Genomic DNA, 20,971 nt, shown 5'->3' on the forward strand with positions numbered 1-20,971 from the left:
TTCACCTCCAACCTTTCAATGCTTTTGCAGTTGATTTGTAAGGGTCTTCACATTTAAAATGCAGAGAGGAGATGTAATGAACTGCCTTGACAGAGCGGACACACAGGATCCATGTCCCTTAGTGAAAAGCTCAATAACTAAGGGGCACAGGGGCACTGTTAGAAGGATTAGAGGAGAGTTGAGGAGATTTTTTTTCCACATCCAGGGCATGTTGACATTCTGTTTGAAAAAGATGCTAAAGGCAGAAACCCTCATTGCATTAAAAAAATACTTGCATGTGCACATGAAATGCTATAACCAATAAGCCTACAGACCCAGAGCTGGAAAGTGGAGTCAGGAGGTTCAAACGGACACAGTGAGCCAAGTGACCTATTCTGTGCTGTAAATTTATATGATTCGCTACGGCTAGAAGTGCTCATGGATGCCTTTTCACACACTCAGTTGCAGCACAAGGGACACCTCTGCTACAGATCAATAAGATGCAGGGTATAGTTTATGGTAGCCTCCATCTACAATGAGACTCAGCACACCTTCACACAGTGACATTTTACAATTTCACACTGTGCCCTTTGCAAGATAAAGACTTGATGTTGAATGAGGAGGATTTTTTTTTCCTGCTTCAAACTTTTGCCTATTAAATGCTGGACCACACAGTGCCTTTGTTCAGCTACAGAAAATCCCTTGAGGTCTGCTGCAACCATTTTTGACCCAAATAACCATGCCCCTTGAGTAATGGAAGTCGTATTAAGTTTCTCTTCAGGAGTCATTTGCACCTTTGGCAATTCATTACTGGTGAATGAGAAGTTGGCTATATTCAATACGGCTTGTTGAAAATAACCAGCGATTGTAATAGGTAGTGTTACACAGCCAGTTTGTGATCCATATACAATGAACCACCCAGAGACCAAATAAGCAGAACAAAGATGCAACTCAATAAAAAGAGTTTTATATCCTATCAACTGCCAAGCAAAAAATCCAAAAATGATAAAATCAATCAATAAATCAATAGGAATGCCACTGTCAGACTTCCCACATCTCTTTCCTTGCAATTTTAAAGGACATCTCATAAGAGGCATAGATCGAGTGGACAGTCAGAGACTTTTTCCCCAGGGCGAAAGTGGCTAACACGAGGGGGCATCATTTTAAGGTGATTGGAGGAAGGTATAAGGGGGATGTCAGAGGTAATTTTTTTTTAAACACAGAGTGGTGGGTGCATGGAATGCACTGCTGGCAGAGGTTGTGGGGGCACATACATTAGGGACACTTAAGAGACTCTTAGGTAGCCACATGAATGATAGAGAAATGGAGGGCTATGTGGGAGGGAAGGGTTAGATAGATATTAGAGCAGGATAAAATGTCGGCACAACATTGTGGGCCGAAGGGCCTGTACTGTGCTGTAATGTTCTATGTTCTAAGAATACACATCAAGGCCACCTGAAGGAAACACTGCATTAATTAGTTCACATCCTGTACAGTTCCAACTAAAACCATTGTTCTATCTCACTACATTTGGCAAATGTTCTGTGATTGAAGCATTCTATAAAGAGTAGCTACCTAAATAAGTAAATATTCCACTTAGATCCCTCCTGATCTTTAGTATCACTCGACTTGAGCCTTGTTCAAAAGGAGCAGGAAAATGTGTTATTTCAACCAGGAACAGTTCCAGTTTCACAGTACTGAGACTTCAATGCAATGATGAATGTGCGTGAGGAACTCCAGAAATGCAAAACATGCTCAGTACACTTCATTATTGTGATGTGACACAAAAAATACAAAGCAACCCAGGCAAGATCTGTGATAGAATTGTCATCCCTAAACATTAACTCTGCTTCTCTCTCCACAGATTCTACTTAACCTACTGAATATTTCCAGCATTTTCTATTTTTACTGCACATTTCTAGCATCTGCAACATTTAGCTTCTGTAGTTAGACACTGCCTTGTTGTTTGGAGAGCACGTTTTAAGCTGTGCAAAGGTGAGGTGAAGTGCTATGGGCTACAGTCCTGTCTCTATAGGTGTGAGTGGTAAAACTGGAGATTGAGAGTGCTGCTGGTAAAATGTAGAGCACCACTTGCAACACTTTCAGATTCACAGACTTTTGTTAATATTGCAATTTCTGGATTATATAAAAAATGTTCTGTAAAGTGGTCTCAGGAATTAAAAAAAAAGTCCAATTTCAGTGTTACAATACTCGAGTATATTCTAGCTCTGGGAAACAAGTTACAACTACTGTTAAAAACATTTTAAAGCGTATTTAAATCATTCATACAATTGCAAAATATTCAGCAGTAAAGGCAATATATCACATCAGAGCAATAGTCAATGTCAGTATTGACTGTTGCATTGTCAGGGACACTCCAAGCACATCTCCCATCCCAACCACTCCTCCCTATTCACTGTCAGAGAAACAAGGCAAGGGTCTTGGAATTATCAACGCGAAGAAAGTGAAACAGTGCAAATGTAAACACAGAGCTCAAACTCCGAGATCACAGCAGCACAAAGAAACCCCATTCCTCATGGCTGGTGTACCCCAGTGAGCTCGGACTCTCATTTCCTCTGAAATTACCGGTGATTTATCGGCAGTGTAACTGTAGTCTGAAATCACTTACATGGTCACGTCTGCAGTGACATTAGCCACCACCTCACCAGCAGCCTGCAGGGTCTGCAGGGGAACGAACCAGAATTAACTCTCATCATGACACATTACAATCCAAGAGCAACTTTTGCTCCAGTCTCTTCTGAGAACTGTCCTTTCATTACTCTGCCAAGCCTCCTGACATTCTCCAGTTAGAGAGAACATGTGGACCTCCAAGCTGTCAACTTTTGTTTCTGGCTGGTTTTGCTCTGCAAGATCTTCAATATTTGTATTTTAAATTCCAAGCTAGTGTCTTTGCTCAAGGAGTGCTTCAAAGTCAGGGGAACAGACCAACTTGTGTTTGACGTGCCCCAACACCGTCATTTCTCCTGTCCTGTTCTCTCCAATTCCAATAGAAACCAGTTCCTGAAAAGACATAGAATCAATTAAATAGAACAGTCAGGAAGATTGTTTCACAGCTTTAAGGTTATCCTTACAGGGGAAAACAAATGAGGTCTTGCATTTCTATAATACTTTTTTGTGACCCTGTGATGTCCCAAAGTGTTCCTCACCTACTGGAGAACTTTTGGTTTGTAGTCACTGCTACAGCAACAGTGAATACGACCACAACAACCTCCCACAAACAGAAAAATCAGAATGAACAAGAAGCCTATTGTTTTAAGTGACATTTGTTAAGGTATAAATATTGTCCAAAACACTACAGCGAATTTCTCTTCTCCTGCTCAGATATCACCCTTAAACCCTTTACAACTTCAGGTGAGGCATCGGTTTAATGTCTCAAGTGAAGGATGGCTCCTCCATCAGTGCAGCGCCTGGTCAGAAGTTTCAGCCTGGATGTCCGCCTGGATGTTCAAGCACATAACCTCTTAACTCGGGGCAGTATGCTGCTGCCTACTGGATGTCAGCTCAGTTTTGCAGCAGTTTTGCAGTAGCCAAGATCAGCAGCCATTCCTCCCATACGAACCAGTAGACTTCTCAATCACAGGTCACTCCAGCTCAGCTCACAGACTGAAGCCCCAGATTTCACTGGTCAGTAGAGTCTCAGAATAAAGGGACGTCCCTTTAGAACTGAGATGAGGAGGAATTTCTTCAGCCAGAGGGTGGGGAATCTGTGGAATTCATTGCCACAGAGGGTGGTGGAGGCCAAGTCATTAGGTATATTTAAGGAAGAGACTGATAGGTTCCTGATTGGTTAAGGTTTATGGGGAGAAGGGGTGGGGGTGGGGGGGAAGAATGGGGTTGGACAAAAAAAAATTAGCCACGATTGAATGGTGGAGAAAACTTGATGGGCCGAATGGCCTAATCTTGCTCCTATAACTTTTGGTCTTATGTACGGTTCAGTAGCACACCCTTCAGCAATCATCACCCTTATGCTCTCACAAGCTTCCATCGGATGGTAAATTGGTTTATTATTGTCACATGTACCGAGGTACAGTGAAAAACTGATTTTGCATGCCATCCACACAGATCATTTCATTACAACAGTGCATTGAGGTAGTACAAGCAAAAACAATAACAATGCAGAATAAAGTGTTACAGTTACAGAGGATGTGCAGTGCAGGTGGACAGTAAGGTTCAAGGGCCATGACGAGGTAGATTGTGAGGTCAAGAGTTCATCTTATTATACTGGGGGACCATTCAATAGTCTTTACACAGTGGGGTAGAAGCTGTCCTTAAGCCTGGTGGTACGTGCTTACAGGCTTTTGTATCTTCTGCCCGATGGGAGGGGGGATGAAGAGAGAGTGTCCGGGGTCGGTGGGGTCTTTGATTATGTTGGCTGCTTTACCGAGGCAGCGAGGAATGTAGACAGTCAAAAACTAATGGAATTTCCCCTGACGAGGAGAAGCAGCTCATTGGTGAAGGATTAAACTGTTCACTTTATAACCAACCTCTTGCAACAACAGTCAGAAAACTTGGTTTCCCGAATCATCAAAATCGGTGCGGTATCACTCTCTAACGCTCCCAGGAAAAGTTAAAGCAAACTGTTGCTGCAGTTCAGAAAACATGACGTGGTACATACCTGGAGAAATGAACAGGTTGTTCCCATGGTAACATCCAGGGTGACTTGCCCCAGAACGAGCTGCACTCTCCCCGACTTCCTGATCAGCAGTTTCCCAATCTGACCCTCTGTTAAATCCATCAGTGAGCAAGTATTTTCAGCTTGTTTAAGTTCCTGCAGGGCAGACACACACACACACACACACTGGCTGATAGAAGAATTCATTTAAACAGATGTAATCGTCTGCACAGGCCAAGAACAGCTTCCACTGGCACCAGCCCATGTAGAGATCATTTGCATTTCTATTCCATGAATGATTATGGGATGGGAGATGGTGAAACTCACCAGATTATAAAAAAATGAAATATTTCTTTATATTGTCCAAAACCCAAGATTCATCAACTCCTCGATATCACCTAACCACCTTGCAATGTGTTCTAACCTTTGTGGCGACTTCCCGCCTCCGCGATTTCGGCCTCACGATCAACCCGTCCAAGTGCCAATTCGGACTTGACTCTATCGATTTCCTCGGCCACAAAATCACCAGCGACGGGGCAACACCCCTACCCGCCAAGGTGGATGCTATCCGCCATTTTGCCCGCCCCGACACAGTCAAAGGCCTACAGGAATTCCTTGGGATGGTCAACTTTTACCATCGTTTCATCCCTGCAGCAGCCCGTATCATGCGCCCTCTGTTCTCGCTGCTGGCTGGTAAGGGCAAGGACATCACCTGGACTGACGAGGCTGCGGCTGCTTTCGTTAAGGCCAAAGACGCCCTGGCAGACGCCACGATGCTGGTACACCCCAGGACTGACGTCCCGACTGCCCTCACGGTAGACGCGTCCAACACCGTGGTGGGTGGGGTACTGGAACAGCTACTCGAAGGCCGCTGGCAACCCTTGGCACTTTTTAGCAAGCACCTTAGACCGCCCGAACTGAAGTACAGCGCTTTTGATCGGGAACTTCTAGAGCTGTATCTGGCGGTCCGGCATTTCCGATACTTTCTAGAAGGCAGGCCTTTCACCGCTTTCACCGATCATAAGCCTCTGTCCTTTGCCTTCTCCAAAGTCTCCGATCCCTGGTCAGCTCGTCAGCAGAGACATTTATCCTACATTTCCGAGTTCACAACTGACATCCAACATGTCTCCGGAAAGGATAATGTCATTGCTGATGCACTTTCCAGACCAACCATCCACAACCTATCCTTGGGTGTCGACTACACAGCCCTAGCTGACGCACAGCAAGCCGACGGCGAACTGCCCAGCTACAGAACCGCAGTCTCGGGTCTGCAGCTCCGAGATTTCTTGGTTGGTCTAGGTCAGCGGATCCTACTTTGCGACATTGTGACTGGTCAGCCCCGCCCTATAGTCCCTGCAGCCTGGCGGAGACGCGTTTTTGACTCGGTACATGGGTTGGCGCACCCGTCCATCAGATCTACTGTCCGACTGGTCGCCAGCAAGTTTGTCTGGCATGGCCTGCGCAAACAGGTCAGTGAGTGGGCCAGGACTTGTCCGCACTGCCAGACGTCAAAAATCCAGCGACACACCAAGGTCCCACCACAGCAGTTCGAGCCTACCCGTAGGAGGTTCGACCACAAACACGTCGACCTCGTGGGTCCTCTGCCGGTTTCAAGAGGAGCCTGGTACCTCCTTACCATCGTGGACTGGTTCACGAGGTGGCCTGAGGCAACCCCCCTGACTGACATCACAACTGCTTCCTGTGCCCGGGCGCTGCTCACAACTTGGGTCTCATGTTTGGGCGTTCCGGCCCACATCACTTCAGACAGAGGCACCCAATTCACTTCCAGTCTCTGGGCTGCATTAGCGAACCTGCTAGGGACGCAGCTGCACACCACCACGGCCTACCATCCTCAATCAAACGGGTTGGTGGAACGTTTTCACCGCCATCTGAAATCGGCCTTGATGGCCCGCCTGAAGGGTCCTAACTGGGTTGACGAGCTGCCTTGGGTCCTGCTCGGCATACGCACTGCCCCCAAAGAAGACCTCCGTACTTCGTCAGCTGAGCTTGTATACGGGGCGCCACTAGTTGTCCCCAGGGATTTCATACCTGCCCTTCGGGACCAAGGGGAACAACCCCCAGCAGTCCTACAAAGACTGCGCGAGAAGCTTGGCGCCTTGGCCCCGATTCCCACCTCACGGCACGGTCAAGCCCCATCCTGCCAGCCCAAGGAACTACGGGACTGTAAGTTTGTTTTTGTTCGCAGGGGCACACCTCGGGCGCCATTGCAACGACCATATGAGGGACCGTTCCGAGTCATACGGAATAACGGATCCACTTTTATTTTGGACATTGGAGGCAGGGAACAGGTTTTCACGGCGGACCGCCTCAAACCGGCCCATTTGGATCTGCAACAGCCTGTCGAGGTTGCCACGCCGTGACACAGAGGCCGCCCCCCTAAGCGGCAGCTGGCACAGCCCACGGACCTTGGGGACTGTCTCGCCGGTTCTTGGGGGGGTTGTGTGGCGACTCACCGTCTAGTCGGGCGAACCGGCTCGGCAGTCGGGTCGCGCGGCGTCGGAGCGACGAGGCCCAAGATGGCGGCGGGCCTCGTCTTTCCGAGCAACGGGGAGAACCCGCGCGCGGGAAAGTCCTGATGACGTAGGACTTACGTCATTGCCGGTTGTTTTGGGCGGGAGTTTTTCTCCCTTAAAGGGCCCGCGCAAGGCGGGAAAATAAACCAGTTCTGTTTGGCAATCCTCCGAGTAGAGTCTTGTTTTATTCCGCGGTAGCAACCGCTACACCTTCTAATTATTCTAAATAAACCATGCGTGAATGCCTCAATTAGATTCCAGCCAATAAATCATTCCTGAGACAGTTTTTCTATGTAGAAGCCACACCCCAACACCTTAACTATATTCCAACTGTAACTCATTCCTGGATAACCCAAGGCTACCTTTAACACACAAAAGTACAAGCAATTGATAAATTTCTAAATCTCTGAGCATTTATCCCAAGTTTAGAAAAACCTGCCAAGTGGAGATAATTGAATGACCCTGCAGTGAAGCGAGTAATCTTCCAACACAGACCTGATTCTTTTCCTGTTTCACTAACACAGTCTGCCCATCCTCGCTTTGAACCTCAGCCTTTATTGGCTTCTCTTCACGGGTGGGAGCCTGGCCCGGTAACGTGTCGGGGAGTTGAAGGAACAACAGTTCATCATCTTTGCACACACTGAGCTCCTGGAGTAGTTCAGCCACTGAAACATTCTTTGGCAGAGCTGGAGCCTTCCACACCAAACTTGGCTTCTCTGGAATGTCTTTTGCAGCATCTCCATCACCAGGTTCATCCTTAACTGAAAACACAGTAACAAATATGAGTACCTACTTAATGCAGGTACAACAGGTTCGGCATGTGCAGCCCTACCTTCGGGCTTGGAGAAGCATACAAATATCGAGAGATAACTCTCTTGCACCTTTCATCCTCCTGTCCCTAATGGAGCCAGTTACCCCACAGCAGATACTAGGCTGAAAGCACAATGCAGTCCTAAGAGCATGCCACACTGTCACAGGAGTGGTCTTTCAGATGCGATGTTAAATTGAGGCTCCATCGAGTCAGTGCCATTGAACAGAGTTGATGGCACAGCGGTGCAGCTAACAGAATCACTGCCGTAATCGCTCCAGCAACCCAGGTTCACTCCTGACCTGTCTGTATGGAGTTTGTACATTCTCCTGTGACCACATGGGTTTCCTCTGGCATCCCAAAGACGTGTGGGTCAGACGGTTAATTGGCCACCATAAATACCCCTAGTGAGTTGTAGAATCAGGGGTAGTTGATAGAAATGTGGGGAGAGTAAATGAGGTCAGCGCACAATTGGTTTAAATGTTGGTTGATGGTCAGCATGAAGTCAGTGGGCCGAAGGGCCTGTTTCCATGCTGTATGACATATTCTTACCCTTCAATTATCCCTCTACCACCATCACCAAAACAGATTACCTGGTCATTATCACATTGCTTCTTGTGGACGTTTACCATCACATATCTGCTGCCTTGCTTTCTGCATTACCAAAGGTTTAGTAATATAATGTAATGTACACCAGTCCACATCTCAAAGGTTCCCCATTATAAAGTACTTGGCATGTGCTGTGATTCTATATAGCTGTTTAAATAAGCGTTTCTTTGTACAGCGGTTCACATCACAGTTGAGCTATGACCCTACTTGTGCTCCCAGCACAGGTTAACTGCAGTAACTCAGATGACCTATTTAATACTTGCTTTCCATTTTGAACAGCTCCCCACCACACTCAACTGCTATCGATGAACCAATACACCCGCCATTGTATAACAAAGCATTCCGAACTAAAGTAGATGGACTACTCATTAAGGTAAATAATCTGGTCAAAAAACAGATCACTAGAAGAACTCAGCGAGTCAAGGAAAAAGTTATAAGTTGGTGTTTCAGGTCAAGACCCTGCACAGGACTGAAAGGGAAGAGGAAGGATTGGTAACACATAGAAATACGAAGGGGGGTGGGGTAGATGCTGTTAGGAACCAGGCTTGGTGTGGGGTGGTGGGGGGGGGTGGTGGTTGGTGAGAGGATGGGAAAAGTGAACAAAGGGAGAAGAAAGCTTGGTGGATGAGTGAGTGCACATGGGAGGAGAACACAGGGGGTGCGGGCTACCTGAAATAGGAAAATTCAGTGTTCATACCGTCGGGCTGTAGGCTACCCAAGCAGAATAAAAGATGTTCTTCCAATCTGCATTTGGCTTCTCCATAGCAATGGCAAGGGCTAAGGACAGACAGGGCAGCATGGGAGTGGGAAGGAGAGTTCAAATGACGTGCAACCGGAAACTCAAGACGGCCGTTGCGGACAGAGCGCAGATGCTCCCTAAGATGGTCGCCTAGTCGACGCTTGGTTTCATCAACGTAGAGGAGGCACATCGTAATGTAGTAGACCAGGTTGGAGGAGCTGCAGGTGAATCTCTGCCTCACCTAGAAGGGCTGTTTATCTTTGGATGGTGTTGGGAGAGGTGGTGAAGGGACAGGTGTTACACCTCCTACAGTTGCAGGGGAAAGCGCCGGGGGCGGGGAGGGTGGTCAACTGCATGCACAAAATCAAACTGATTATACCTTTACTAATGCTACCAAACAAACTGTCAGTTCAGACCTCCAGGTGTTTACTTACAGTTTAATTAATTCCTGCCCCAGCAGAAAGCTGTGGTGACACATACCTTTCACAGAAGAGATGTCTATCTCCATCTTCTCCTCCTTGGCTGTCAGCTCAGGCTTCATGTCTTCTTCCTCCATCTCCTCCTTGAATAGCCACCCTGACTGGGCCAGTGGAAGTTGCACAGGCATGTTCCGGGCATCATTTTTCAGACCAGGGTCATCAATAAACTACACACAAACAAATACAAACAAAAATATTCAGTACAATGGATATACAATGACAAAAATAAATAAATAAATAAGCAAGCAAGCAAGCAAGCTGCAAGCAGTTCAAGTAGAAAAGGAATTCTCAATGTACAACTCGGTATATAACCCTTCTCAATTACTTGTCTGGGCTGATCTTAATTTCATAATTTGTACAATTGTGACCAGTTTCCATTGAACTTCTATAAGCTACCGTTGTAAATTCAAGAGTCATGGTGCCCACACTCTATTCAAATCCTGTCCCAGACCACAGCAATGGAACACCAGATGGTCCTCTATGAAAAGCATGGATCCTTCCTGTAGTGTGGTCCCACAGACACACTCGCTGGCTGTGGTTTAGGTTAGACCTCAATTGTGAGTATCAGCAGGGTATGCTATTAAAGGGACATCAGAGGTGAACCCTATCCTAACCCTGTATAATGTATCCAAGTCTGAGAGGTTGGGGGTCACAGATCACAGTCATGACTTGTAAACTGCTCTCTTTCCTATCCCAGGACACCAAGACCACTGCCGAACCTCTGTGCTCTTCTAAAGAGTGCAGTTAACTCAGCACAGACTGAGAAGCTGCCAACAAGACATTTGTTTTACTTTTTCCTCTTTAAATTAATCTCCTACTCCCCGTCCGCATCCCACTGCTTCCATCAACGATCCCTTCAAGGTTGCTTACATCATCCCGGTCCAGCATGCGGAGAATCTGTTTGGTTTCCTCCTCCGACTCCCGCTTTTCCTTCTTTATGTTAATAATTGGGGAAGTTCCAAACTCCTTCATGTCCATGGAGGAATCCCAACCAGCTGTGAAGCAAAGGTGACAGTGAGACTTACAAAAGGGAATATCAGTAAAACTGGATCGTTGATAACCAGGAGCAGGTGAACAAAGTTAAAAGGTGAACAAAAAGGTGAGCGTCTTCAGCATCCAAACAGTGTGCTCGAGGATACACTTGGCTGGTTTTGGTACTGGTGAGATCCCTCTGGCCGACGAACTACTTGCTTTTCTAACTGGCTGCTAGATTAATTTACAGTGATTTCTGAAAAGATATCCAGGTACCTCTGAACACCAACACTTTTCAATCTCTCGACACTATAAAAGTACTCTACCCATCCTTTTATTTCTATTCCCAAGTGGAGGGTAATGAGTATATCAGTCATGGTTGAGCCAGGGAACTTCCAAAGCACCATAGACTCAAAGCTAGAGCACCATTTTCTGGATGAAAGCAAAGCAAAGGTGATAGCATGTTTGTACAGTGCAGGAGGCCTGGGAACACTCTGTGTAGGTATAACAATCAATCTTGATCCACCAAAAAAATCCAAAAATATGGTTAAAATCCAGCCTCTGGGTCTAGCCAGCAGATGTATCATTAAGTACAGGCAACATTCAGTGGTGTTCAATCCCCAACCTTCCCAGTTATACACTGGTACGAAAATACATACCAAACAAAAGGATGTTGATATAGTGTCTGCAAGGGACGCTTAACCTTCCCAGTTATACACTGGTACGAAAATACATACCAAACAAAAGGATGTTGATATAGTGTCTGCAAGGGACGCTTAATTTGATGCTATTCTAGTTGGATTCACATTCAGAGATATTAGATACTACATCCAACAGGATCCCACACAGAACATGTCAGAGTTAACCACTGGTCTCTCTACTGCATTGCAGTTTACTGTCTGCTATAATACAAAAACAAAGAAATGATGGCACTGTCATAAGATTTAGAATTTAGGGGGAAGTAGGTAAAGAGAAATTCCTCCCATTGACTAAAAGGTCAATAATCAGAAGGCCATAGATTTAAGATGAATGGCAAAGCTACCAGAAGTGGCATTAGGTAACCAATTTTTTTTTGAGTGGTTGTGATTTGGAAAACATTGCCCAATAGGGTGGTGGAAAAACATTTTAAAAAACCTTTCAATTGGGAACTGGACCAATACCTGAATGTGAAAGAATTGCAAGGAAACGAAAAAAAAGAGCAGTGGAGTGGGGTTAACCAGTTTGCCTTCTGAGAAAGCCACCAGAGACAAGGTGTGCTGTACTATCCCACGATCTGGCATAGTACATCTTACTTCCTCTGTGCTGTTAGATTCCACAAGATGAGTGAAAAGCTATAGCTTGCAGGACTTGAAGGGGCCACCAACACTTCTCAGCTCTCACCTCTCTTCTTCATCATTTCAGCAGGTCCCTGCTCAAAGATGGAATGGGACTGAATGGTCTCAGGTCTGCCTCTTCCTCGCCCTCGGCCATCTCTTTGCCGATCTCTTTCTCGCTCTTTCTTCTCTTTCCTCTGTGATGCATCGTCCTCCTTTGGTCTGCGGGGAAGAAGAAAAAAAAATCACACTTTACATGATGCAATTAAGATCTCCATCAGTCAGTAACTGAATCAAATGTGTATCTTTATCCTTAATAATGGCCTTCTTTAATACCTCATCATCGTGTGGGCATGATGCCTTCTCAAGCTTACGTGTGCGGAGACGCGTAAAGCAACATCAAGCCACTCGAGGTAAAAAGGTGGCAGATGGAACCGAACGTGGGAAATGTTAAGTTACTCATTTTAGCAGAAAGAAATGCAGAACTTCTTTTAAAAATTGAAAGACAAGTAAATGATGAATCGCAGAACCTGAGCATGCAGGTACAATACAATCAGAAAAGTTAACTGAAGTGTTTATTGCAAGGTGCTTTAAATGTGCAAGGAAGAAAGTAGCCGCAGTTACGCAGGACTTTGAGGCCGCACCTCGAGCACCTTTTCCTTAGCCATGGTTTCCTCTGCACCACAGGCGACAGAGACCTTAAGCATTTCTGTTCCATTACCTGCACTCTGATCTCAAATCCTCTCTTCCCTATGCCTGCACCTCCCATCCCAGCAGCCTCCACATACAAGGGGTTGTTCTCCATAATTTCTGATGCCTTCTATGTAATGCCACCACCAGACCCACCTTCTGTTTCATCATTCTGAAAGGACCATTGAACGCCAAAATGGTTCATTCTTCCACCTCCACCAATACCCATTCTTCTTCTCATTGCACCTTCTAGTACTTGCCCTTTTATCTCCTTCCTATCATTCAAGGACAAAACACTCCTTCCAGGTGATTTACCTACATTTTCTCCAATTTAGTATCCTGCATTCAGTGCCCTCAACGTGGTCTTTTCTGTATCAGGGAAACCGAACACAGACTGGTTGACTGCTGAACCAAATACCTCCATTCAATACTCAAAAGTGACTCTGAGCTTACAGTTGCTTGTTTTTTTCTATATATTTTAATTCTCCATCACATTCCCACTCTACGTCTTTGACCTCCCTAATGTCTCAACAATGCTCAATGTGTGGACAAACAACAACAACAACATCTTCCGATTTGGCACAGTGAAGTCTTCAGGATTCAATAGTGAATACAAAATTTTCAGATAATCAACTATTCTAGCTCTTACTCCATCTCTTCCTCCCACCTTTTTGTACTGGCTATCTCCCCTCTTTCCAGTCTCGATGAAGAATCTCAACCCGAAACGTCAACTGTCCATTTCCCTCCATAGATGCTGCCTGACCTGCTGAGTTCCTCCAGCTCCTTTGTGTGTTGCTCCAGTTTCCAGCATCTGCAGTGTCTTGTGTCTCTATTCTAGCCTTGTAGTTCATTTCCAGTTTTTTTTCCTCTCTTTTCACCTACTTCAGACTGTACTTATCTTCTACTTAAAATTCCCCAGACAAATCGTGCCTCCTGCCTGTCAGCCAGCACCACTACCATGTGTGTCATTAATGTTCTCCTGGTTCCCTCCTTCCCTTTCATTCTCTTTAATTCCCACCTTTCCACTTCTAAACTTTTCCCAGTTCTGATGAAAGATGCAAAAACCGGCACTGAAAGCTTCACAGATTCCAGATAACATGGACCAACCAGGGAAGTCAGGCACACAGGAATGCACCTGGTTTCTCTTTACCAATGTCCAAAGGTGACACACCTTCAACCCTATAAAACTGTCAGCTTACTATCATAGAGGCATTCACCAGCCTCTACTCAGCAAGTGGAGGCCAGTTTTGTTCAATGGCTCACCCAACTGATCTCTTGTAATTACTACAAAATAAAAACTACCACAAATTCTTCATCATAAATGAATACTTACTCTTCCTTAACTTTCCTGCTGATGATGTTTGGAGTGAAAGTTTTCTGTAAGAGATGACATTCCCAGTTAACATCATTAAATGATAAAAGTGACTTCACAGCCTACAGTTGACTTGATGCCATTGACTTCATGGAATCTGTAGTCAATGTTGAAGGTTCACAGAGCCACTCCTTCCCAACTGTATTCCACTGTGCCACAAGCTCTGGTGGATCTGTGCTGCTAATCACACAGGATGGTGGTAGTGGAGTATGGGATGTCAATACAGTTCTGAGAGTACACCAGTTTGTTGCTTGACTAGTCTGCAGGACAGAACCTCAATTTTTGCACTTCCCCAATATCTTGAGAACTTTGCAAGATTGACCGATCTGGGTGTTCCCTTGCTCTGTCCAGTGCCTTGGTTGATAATAGATAGTACGTATGGTTTCAGAAGAGAATGCAGAGGCTGGAATCGGGAGCCACAAACAATCTGCTGGAGGAACTCAGCAGGTCGAGCAGCATCTGTTGGGGGGGGGAGAATTTCGACCTTTCAGGTCGATGCAGGGTTTCAACCTGAAACGTCAACAATTCCTTTCCTCCCCACACAGATGCTGCTCGACCCACTGAGTTCTTCCATCAGGTTGTTTGTTGCTGCAAATACATACGATTTAGTTCTTTCATTTGTCTTAGTTGTTTTGCATAACTGAGCAACTTGCTGCGTTACTTCAGAGAACAGGCAAGACTCAACTTACATTGGTGTGGGTCTGTAGTAACAGAGACCAGGCAAAAAAAAGGGCAGCTTTCATTCAAAACCAGTTTGGTGAACCAGACGGCCATCACAAATATTAGCTCTATACTCCATATTTATTTAATTAGCCGAATTTAAATTTTCCAACTTCATGGCAAGATGGAGAATGGAGAAGCAAGTAGGGGGCCAATTCTTAGAAAAATTTATGTTTGTACAAATTTTGCACACTAGTTGGTTACCAGCCACAGAACTGCAGCTTTACCCTGCCCACTTATATTGGATTCTATCATTCCATACTAGAAAACAATATAGAAAATGTGGTTGGTCAAGGAAAGCATCACCATCGCATTATTAAAAAAAACAAGTGGAAGACAAACAGTGAGGCTAACTGAGCAAAGTTCCACGCGGGACATTCGATGCCTTTTTCATTATAAAACTTGTTGATGTCTTCAAGTTGACAGAAACAGAAACAAATCCTGTGGGTCCGCCAACATCACTCCTATAGTTGTCATTTGACAACATCGTAAGGCACTATATAAATAACTTCTTTGTGTTTGAACTTGAAGTATTTTGAATATAGTCACTGAATCAAAGCACAATCTCCCACAAACAGTAATAAAGGACCGGTTTTAGTGATTAATTTTAAAGAAGAATATTGCCCAGAACCATCAGAAGAACTCTTTCTAAAAGCAGTTTTGAATATTTTATGTCCACAAGAGGGTAAACAGAGTTTTGCTATGACATCTCCACCAAAAAACAGCAACATGGACAACCCAAACTCTCAGGACTGCACAAATGTCAGCTCAGATCACATGCTAAAGTTTCTGGAGCGCTATAGAGTTACATATCACAAGTACTCATCAGCAACACCACTCCCATCAAAACCTTGCTGCATGTTTTCATCTCAGTTCAGTAAGCACCAATGAGTTCCAATAATAGAAACTGACTGCGGGAACTGGAAGCAAGGAATGGAAATGACATTGCTGCAAATACGAAACAGATAACAGCTAAAAGAGAGAACATATTACATCAAAAACTTTACAGATTCTGGCTGACTTTTATAATCCCGTTATCATTCCAGGTCTCCAGAAATCAGGACCTTTCCTTTTATCTCTGCCAAGTTCCTGGAACCAGAAGAGCAACTGGACAGGCTCTCCAACCAATATTCATTCACAGCTGCTGACCTTTTTCATTCCTCCCAGAGTTAGGTCTCTTGAACGGATGGAAGGCAGGCGGCCTGGTGTGACGGTGGCTGAACTCCGTCGGCCCGGCAGACCCCTGCCAACTGTAATAGTAGGTCTGATCCCACTGGGGTTGCCAGGATCTCCGCTGGAGCCTCTGTCAGACATTGCAACTTGCTACTCTGCACGATAGAAGAACAAGTACAGTTTTAAAAAATTATGCACATCACAAAGAATTTTAGCCATGACTGCAGGAACTCTTTCCCTCCAACCATCTGTCCTCACCCTTTTTGCATTTTAAAACCAAAATCAGCTCTCCTTAAAGAGACAGGAGAATTCCAGGGATGTAGTGGTGCTGTGCTATAGCAATTAGTTGCTGCTGCCTCATAGTTACATGGTCCAGGTTCGATCCTAACCTTGGGTGCTGTCTGTTAGGAGGCTGCACATTCACTCCACGGACAGGAAAGGTTGAGAAGGACATGGGCCAAACGCAGGCAAATGGGACTAGCTTAGATGGCAATCTTGGTCGGCATGGACAAGTCGGGCTGAAGGGTTTCCATGCTCCATGACCGCATGGTGCTCCCATCTCCTCCCACATCCCAAAGATTTTAAGATTTACTTTTAATTATCCCTTAATGCAATTTAATAGCAAAAAAAATCAAAGGTGAGTTGATGGGATACAAGAGAATAAGCCACAGGGATACAGGGAAATAGGGAGGGATGAATGGAACTGATGGGATTGCTACCAGAATTGACCCAATGGCCTCCTCTTACAGTGGGGCACTTAGATGCAGTTTGTCAGAAAGATATGACATTAACATGCTGGCTTCTGCTATGCAGAATCAAACAAGTGATCGATATCAGGATACCAAGACAGCTGGTTGAAGCCGGAACACTGGAATCATTTAAGGAACAGTTGAATGCTATAACGGGATTGCTGGTATTCAGAAAGATTAGGTTTAAAGGGGCTGAAGAACCGACACCACTTGAATACATCTCATTCAATTTGCAGAAGGCCTCCTTTTTACATTCTATTTATACATACCAGGTGCAGACTAATAGTTGTCAGGAAAGTTCAGGCAGGGCAGATCCGTTACACTGTCTGCCTGGAACTTTATACCCCTATCCCGGACGTACAAACAACGTTCCTTCTGCATATGCGCAATGCAACTATACTTGACTAAATATTTAAAGAGGGCAAAGCAGCAGAAACATTTACATACACTGATAGAAGGTCATCGATCTGAAATGTTAATATTTTCCTCCCTAGAGATTGTGCCCAGTCTGCAGAATATTTCCTGCATGCGCGATTTTCACTCAAGAAGCTGACGCCATCCGGGACAAAGTAATCTCCTTGTTAGGCAGCCCATTAGTAGCTGAAACATTCACTCATCTAACCAACAAGGCTGCAAAATGTACCTCATACCGCTGCAACAGTCCAGTGTTTCTGCAACAGCAACACCCAAGTCTGCAACCTCCACTGCCTAGAAAGTCAATGGTAGCAAATACGGAGGCATCAGCGCCCCAGAAATCACACACCATCCCAACTTGGAAAGGCATTGCTGATTCCTAGTTGACACTGGCACAAAATCCTGAAGCTTCCTACTCAATAGCACTATGAGAGTTCCTTCACCACAGTCTCCAAGAAGAGGCTACCACTGTCCTTCAAAGGCAACTAATGATGGACAATAAATGTTAACCTTTCCAGCCATACCCACAAACCAAAAATGAATGATCAACCACAATTAAGAATGATCTACAGTTCCGTTCTGGAGTGGCACCACATTCTTTGCATAATCCAATAGATGGTAGATGACTTCATTCAGGGAGCCTGATCCTGATAACAGATTAAGTACTCACTCTGGTTTCACTACTACTTCAGTGCTGCTGTGAAGCAGTAAGGAAAGACCCTAAAGATGCAGTGTAAATGTACCCCAAATAACATGCTTCAAAAGAAAGGCTAATATGGAACATAAAATATCACCAGTGGCAAAGCTGAATCTTTCCAGTACGAACATGGTCTTCACACCAGGTACCAGAGCATTTCCTTTTTTCATTATCAAAAATCCAGCAAGACTATGGTCATGTCAGGTGTTACAACACAGTGAGAAACAGACTCCATCTTCCTGTGGTGGTTGCACGGTTATATTAAGACAGACCATTTCATTTCCACTTTTCATCTTAGCTGTGTTCGCATAATGAAAGAAAAGCCAAAGAGCTTGAAGTTGGCACTTTAGAGGTAAAGTGCCAAGTTCAAGAAGGCAGAGGTCATTTGATTGAAGATGACCAATCTTTCAGGTAGATAGGCCAGGTATATCCAGGATCATGTTTACGTTATACAAGGTCAGAAAAGGGAAGGCTGGTGCGTGCTGTGGGAAGGGAGGGGCAAGCCATTGAAGAGTTCAAAGTTAGATGTCAGCAGGGGTGCTTTTCCCGGACAATAGCGGAAAACCTTGTGTATTGCTTGTAGATCCGCTGAACTCTTTCAATTGAGAGCTGGGCCTATTGCCTGAAGTAGGAAAGGGAGGAACTGCAAGAAATTATCAGGGCCACAGTGACCACTAAGCCAAACTCCAACTGCCCCTAATCAATAAGAACTTGCCTTTATGCAGCACCTTCAACATCACAAAACATCCAGAAGAACACCACAGAAATGCATCACACAAAATCTTCACATAAGGATGACAAAAAGCTTGCTTACACACAGCATCTGAAAAGGGGAAAGAGATGGAGAACTCCAGAGGTTGAAGGCATGGTCACTAATAGTAAAAAAAAATTAAAATGTGAATGATTAAGACCAGAATTAGAGAAGCACAAACATCCTGGAGGCGTATCAGACTGGAGATCAGAGATGGGGATGGGTGAGATGATGGAGGGATTTCAAAACAATATGTAGGTTTTAAAATTGGGGGGTTAATTAAAAGCCAGTGTAGGTCAGCAAGCGTAGGGTATAGGCTGATTGGGACCTGATGCAAGTATGGATGTGGGTAGCAGAACTTTGTACGATCTCAAGTTCATGAATAGTAAAAAGAGGGAGGCTACCAGTAGTTACGTCAAGAGTGCAGATAAAGGTTTCAGTTCCCTGATGAAATCCCACCTGCAAAATTGATCAGGAAAGAAAAAAACCCATTGGATCCAAGGGAAAATAGCATATGGTCATGGTCAATGGAGGTTGATTGGTTACATGAGGTTCTATAAGCTCAGTACTTGGTCCCTTACTTTTTTTGACATAAATACAGGGGCTATGATAAAGAAGTTCACCACTTATAACAAAATAGAGTGTGCTTATAGTGAAGATGACAATTCTAGGCTACAGGGAGATATCCATGGACTACTTTAAGAGGCAGAAGAGTGGCAAATGGAATTCAATCCAGAGAAGTGAGATAATGTGCTTGGGGAAATCAAACAGGACGTGCAATTATACAATACATAGCAGGATACAATGAAGCACAGAGGAACAGAGGGACCCTGGAGTGTTTGAAAAAGGTCCTTGATTAAGTAAGCAGAACATTAGAGTAGCGAGGTCATACTGGAAGTGTATAAAGCACCAGTTAGACCAAAGCCAGAGTACTGCACAGAGGTCAAACCTTCACACTATAGAAAGATGTGACAGCACGAGAGAGAATATTTCAGGGATTCTGCCAGGGCTGGCTATTTCGTGGTAGTTTTCTTTGAAATAATGGAAGCTGGGAGAAGATTTAATTAAACGTACAAAATCAGAGACAAAGACAAAGTGAACAAAAAGGACATTTCCCTTGGCAGGGAGGTCAATAACTAGGGGGCATTGATTCAAATTAATTAGTAGAAGGATTAGAGGAAGGAAATACTTCACACAGAGTAGTGAACATCTGGTACACAATGTCTGAAAGGGTGGTGGTGGCAGAAACCTTCACCACATTTACAAGATAACTGGATAAGCATGTGAAGAGCCACAATCTATAAAGCCACACAGAAAGATCTGGGAACTGAGAGTAAACCAAAGAGCTCAGTTTTTGATCAGCATGGGCACAATGAGCCAAGTGACCTCCATCTGTGCACACCTACCATTCTGAGGCAGGAACAGAGCCAAGTACCATTATGGAGATAGGAACATGGTATCTTACTGTTGGGATTTACAGTTCAAAGCTCATCCTGGGTCAAATGTGACATCAAGGTTGTGAACTGAGTGGTTCAACTTCAGATGGATAGCAGGGAGTAAGGGATGGAGTCTATGGCAAGGGAACACAGTTTGCAGAGGGCAAACATTTGACCTTCACTCCGAAGCAGCTCCAAAATGAATTTCGATCAAAGACTAAATTCTAACTAAACTAAGCAGGGGGAGGGGTGGGGTGGTGAAGAGGGGGAGGGGGGGGGGTGGGGGAGGGGTGATGGGTGGGGATGGAGGGGTGGGGGTGGGCAGGGAGGGGGTGGGGAGAGGGAGGGGATGGGGTGAGGGTAGGGAGGGGATGGGGTGAGGGTAGGGAGGGAGGGGTGAGGGTAGGGAGGGAGGGGTGAGGGTGGGGAGGGAGGGGTGAGGGTGGGATGTGGAGGGAGAGAAGCAGGAACACGCTGGTCCCGGGGAGACGCGCCTCGCAGACCTCGGCCACAGCTACCTGTACACGTGTTGATCCTCTGTCCCGGTATTTAGCTCCGCCGCGCCGATCCCTCGCCCTCTGCTGGGACTCCCCGCCTGCCGAAATCCCGCCTCCCCTTCCAGCTGGCCCTCGGCCTCTCCGGTCCACCAGCGCCCTCAACGCCGTCCTCTCTCCGCCGCCATCTTACTGCGGGGCAAATCGCCGCCTTCCCGCGAGGGGAGCATGCGCGACGGAGCAGCCGATCGTGCCCCGCACTGACATGGCGCCGGAGAGTGGAGCAGAGCGAGTGAGTGGGTTGCTAATCATCGAGGATGCTCAGTCGCATTCACTGCAGTGGAAGCAGCCGTGTGCTTTAATCTGGCCTAATTCTGATGCTTTCCACAAAGTTGGTTGCGGATCCCTC

The 20,971-nt window shown here is 45.5% G+C and overlaps 1 protein-coding gene across 1 annotated transcript; it reads right to left on the bottom strand.

Annotated features, from left to right (window-relative positions):
• Positions 1-420: 420 nt before the first annotated feature.
• Positions 421-20,758, bottom strand: polr3d (polymerase (RNA) III (DNA directed) polypeptide D). The gene is made up of 9 exons (XM_052041078.1): positions 20,587-20,758; positions 15,998-16,176; positions 14,090-14,133; positions 12,134-12,288; positions 10,652-10,776; positions 9,783-9,948; positions 7,642-7,907; positions 4,616-4,768; positions 421-3,000 (listed from the first exon to the last, which is right to left on the bottom strand). Exons 2-9 carry the CDS (start codon positions 16,160-16,162, stop codon positions 2,881-2,883), a joined length of 1,194 nt encoding a protein of 397 aa, XP_051897038.1. The 5' UTR covers positions 16,163-16,176; positions 20,587-20,758; the 3' UTR covers positions 421-2,880.
• Between the last annotated feature and the right edge of the window lie 213 nt (positions 20,759-20,971).

Source organism: Pristis pectinata, chromosome 29, assembly GCF_009764475.1.
Source record: "Pristis pectinata isolate sPriPec2 chromosome 29, sPriPec2.1.pri, whole genome shotgun sequence".
In the NCBI taxonomy this organism is placed as follows: Eukaryota; Metazoa; Chordata; class Chondrichthyes; order Rhinopristiformes; family Pristidae; genus Pristis; species Pristis pectinata.